Here is a 4,375-nt window from a genome sequence, read left to right on the forward strand (position 1 = left end):
GTAGTATGTTTGATATACACATGTCACAAAATATAAAAATGAATGTTTAATATACACATGTCACAAAACATAAAAATGTATGTTTGATATACACATGTCACAAAATATAAAGTAGTATGTTTGATATACACATGTCACAAAATAAAAATGTATGTTTGATATACACATGTCACAAAATATAAAGTAGTATGCTTGATATACACATGTCACAAAATATAAAGTAGTATGTTTGATATACACATGTCACAAAATAAAAATGTATGTTTGATATACACATGTCACAAAATATAAAGTAGTATGTTTGATATACACATGTCACAAAATATAAAAATGTATGTTTGAAATACATATGTCACAAAACATAAAAAATGTATGTATGATATACAAATGTCACAAAATATAAAAATGAATGTTTAATATACACATGTCACAAAATATAAAGTAGTATGTTTGATATACACATGTCACAAAATATAAAAATGAATGTTTAATATACACATGTCACAAAACATAAAAATGTATGTTTGATATACACATGTCACAAAATATAAAGTAGTATGTTTGATATACACATGTCATAAAATATAAAGTAGTATGTTTGATATACACATGTCACAAAATATAAAAATGTTTGTTTGATATACACATGTCACAAAATATAAAGTAGTATATTTGATATACACATATCACAAAATATAAAGTGGCATGTTTCATATACACATGTCATAAAATATAAAAATGTATGTTTGATATACACATGTCACAAAATATAGAGTAGTATGTTTGATATACACATGTCACAAAATATAAAGTAGTATGTTTGATATACACATGTCACAAAATATAAAGTAGTATGTTTGATGTACACATGTCACAAAATATAAAAATGTATGTTTGATATACACATGTCACAAAATACGAAAATGCATGTTTGATATACACATGTCACAAAACATAAAAATGTATGATTGATATACACATGTCACAAAATATAAAGTAGTATGTTTGATAAACACATGTCGCAAAATATAAAAATGTATGTTTGATATACACATGTCACAAAATATAAAGTAGTACGTTTGATATACACATGTCACAAATATATGTTTGATATACACATGTCACAAAATATAAAGTAGTATGTTTGATGTACACATGTCACAAAATATAAAATAGCATGTTTGATATACACATGTCACAAAATATAAAAATGTTTGTTTGATATAAACATGTCACAAAATATAAAGTTGTTTATTTGATATACACATATCACAAAATATAGAGTAGTATGTTTGATATACACGTGTCAAAAATATAAAATAGAATGTTTGATATACAGATGTGACAAAATTCAAAAATCTATGTTTGATATACACATGTTACAAAATATGAAAATGCATGTTTGATATTCACATGTCACAAAATAAAAAAATGTATGTTTGATATACACATGTCACAAAATATAAAGTAGTATGTTTGATATACACATGTCACAAAATATAAAGTAGTATGTTTGATATACACATGTCACAAAATATAAAAATGAATGTTTAATATACACATGTCACAAAATATAAAGTAGTATGTTTGATATACACATGTCACAAAATATAAAAATGAATGTTTAATATACACATGTCACAAAACATAAAAATGTATGTTTGATATACACATGTCACAAAATATAAAGTAGTATGTTTGATATACACATGTCACAAAATAAAAATGTATGTTTGATATACACATGTCACAAAATATAAAGTAGTATGCTTGATATACACATGTCACAAAATATAAAGTAGTATGTTTGATATACACATGTCACAAAATAAAAATGTATGTTTGATATACACATGTCACAAAATATAAAGTAGTATGTTTGATATACACATGTCACAAAATATAAAAATGTATGTTTGAAATACATATGTCACAAAACATAAAAAATGTATGTATGATATACAAATGTCACAAAATATAAAGTAGCATGTTTGATATACACATGTCACAAAATCTAAAAATGAATGTTTGATATACACATGTCACAAAATATAAAGTAGTATGTTTGATATACACCTGTCACAAAATATAAAAATGTATGTTTGATATACACATGTCACAAAATATAAAGTAGTATGTTTGATATACACATGTCACATAATATAAAGTAGTTTGTTTGATAAACACATGTCACAAAATTTAAAATAGTATGTTTGATATACACATGTCACAAAATATAAAGTAGTATGTTTAATACACAAATGTCACAAAATATAAAATGTATGATTGATACACACATGTCACAAAATATAAAAATGTATGTTTGATATGCACATGTGACAAAATATGATAATACATGTTTAATTTGCACATGTCACAAAATATAAAAATGTATGTTTGATATGCACATGTGACAAAATATGATAATACATGTTTAATTTGCACATGTCACAAATATAAAATGTACGGTTGTGAATATTATGTTGGCACATCACCATCCTCGATACTATCATTACCATTATCATTACCATTATCATTACCATTTTCATTACAATTACCATTACCATTATTATAACCATTATAATGATCATTACCATTATCATGACTATTATCATTATCATTACCATTATCATTACCATTATCATTACCATTATCATTACCGTTATCATTACCATTACCATTCACATAACCATTATTATTACAATTTTCATTACCATTACCATTTCCATTATCATTACCATTTTCATTACCATTACCATTTCCATTACCATTATTATTATCATTACGATTACCATAATCATAACCATTATCATTACCATAATCATTACCATTACCAGTAAACATTTTCAAATGCTGAATTGTGGTGGCTGTATTGTTCACGTTTCGACTGCAAAGTTGTCTTATTTTCTTGAAGATATTTCTGAACTTTGACGAGAGCATTGCATGAAGAATGAAAGTCACAGGAATACAACATACGTATAAGGTATTGAATAACATTGAAAAAACATAAACTAATTTCGGATTTACTTGCACATTAAGAATACTACATAACCTTAAAATCATAGACGGAAACAAAGTTACCACAAAAAAAACAGTTGATGCCACTGTAGCTATTCGTAATCTATTCATAGCCTGTTCCATAGCCGCTCTAGGATTATTTAGCTGTCTTCTGAACTTGCTTTGCTCTTTTATCATCAACGTTGTTTTTACAGCACACATAGTCATCACTATGAATGGAACGAAAGCCGTAAAAATGGTATCAACTATCGTGACAATGCGAAACGAATCTATATTAGGGTTTTGTTGATTTTCTAAATTAAATAAACCCGATCTACGACATATATGTACCAACTCAAACGTGTATTTATCGATTATCGTAACCTTATCGAATTCAATGTTAATCGAGTAGAAAACTGATATTGCAATACTAAAGATTGTCAACATCAATACAAAGACTATAGCAGTTTTCTTGTTTAAGAACTTTCTTATGGTAAATGGTTTGTACATGATAATAAATCTCTCAAAAGCCTGGCCAGTTTTCATCCACTGCGAGTACGAAAACAAAAGCTTTGGTACAATTCCCCCCGCTGTAATTTCATATACGTAACATAGTTCGTATTGCACGTAATATTTCGGTACATTAAGAAAATATGCAAAGGATGCAGACTGGACAGCAAAGGACATCAGATCAGTAGTGGTGTATACAACTAAAATTTTACACTTCTTTAGGTAACCATTCTTATGCAAATAGCGAAATAAGATTATTTGCCATACAAAAAAAAGTAATATCAACGTTGGCTGAATGTAAATGAAATATATTTGCGCGTATTCATCAACTTCCGTCTTTGGTAAGAAGTAGCTTTGTTCTATAAACTTCCGAAAGGCTTTAACAGGATCGACATTGCTTTTGGGGTTTTCCATAGGTGGCTGCGACAGATTGTCTGTAAGGGTAAATAAAGTGAGTACACATTCACGAAATCATGTAATAGTAAACATATAATTATGTGTTTGGTAATTTTTTCTTTGTTAAACTTTTAAAACAATGGTTTTGCATTCAATTTTAACCGGTTCCTTGTGTTAGACTTTTTTAAGCCACATCAGACGCCGAAAAATACTACAATAGTATTAGTTATATAGTGTGCTAGTGATCTAATACGATATATATGGGGTCAGTAAATTCCATATGGGATGGTCACTAGCACACTATGCAACGACAATCTTAACATGCGGTATTTAGACAAGTGGCCTTTCAAAGTAATTAAGTCTTCGATACCGTTAGTATTAAGAACCTACTTCCATTAGTCTATACAAAAACAAATGCCAACAATAACAGGCTTGTTAGCTTTAAATGTGTTTTATGAATTTTTTTAAATCG

General features: G+C 27.3%; 1 protein-coding gene across 1 annotated transcript; it reads right to left on the minus strand.

The window, feature by feature from the left end:
- Positions 1-2,478: 2,478 nt before the first annotated feature.
- On the minus strand, positions 2,479-2,844 carry LOC127708360 (aspartate and glycine-rich protein-like). The gene has a single exon (XM_052213211.1). The coding sequence runs from the start codon at positions 2,842-2,844 to the stop codon at positions 2,479-2,481; it is 366 nt and encodes a 121-aa protein (XP_052069171.1).
- Between the last annotated feature and the right edge of the window lie 1,531 nt (positions 2,845-4,375).

Source organism: Mytilus californianus, unplaced genomic scaffold (assembly GCF_021869535.1).
Source record: "Mytilus californianus isolate M0D057914Y unplaced genomic scaffold, xbMytCali1.0.p SCAF_7, whole genome shotgun sequence".
Taxonomy (NCBI): Eukaryota; Metazoa; Mollusca; class Bivalvia; order Mytilida; family Mytilidae; genus Mytilus; species Mytilus californianus.

What these genes read in the sequence shown, in the direction of transcription:
- LOC127708360 (XM_052213211.1), bottom strand. Translation starts at nt 2,844, where the DNA reads ATGTTTACTGGTAATGGTAATGATTATGGTAATGATAATGGTTATGAT.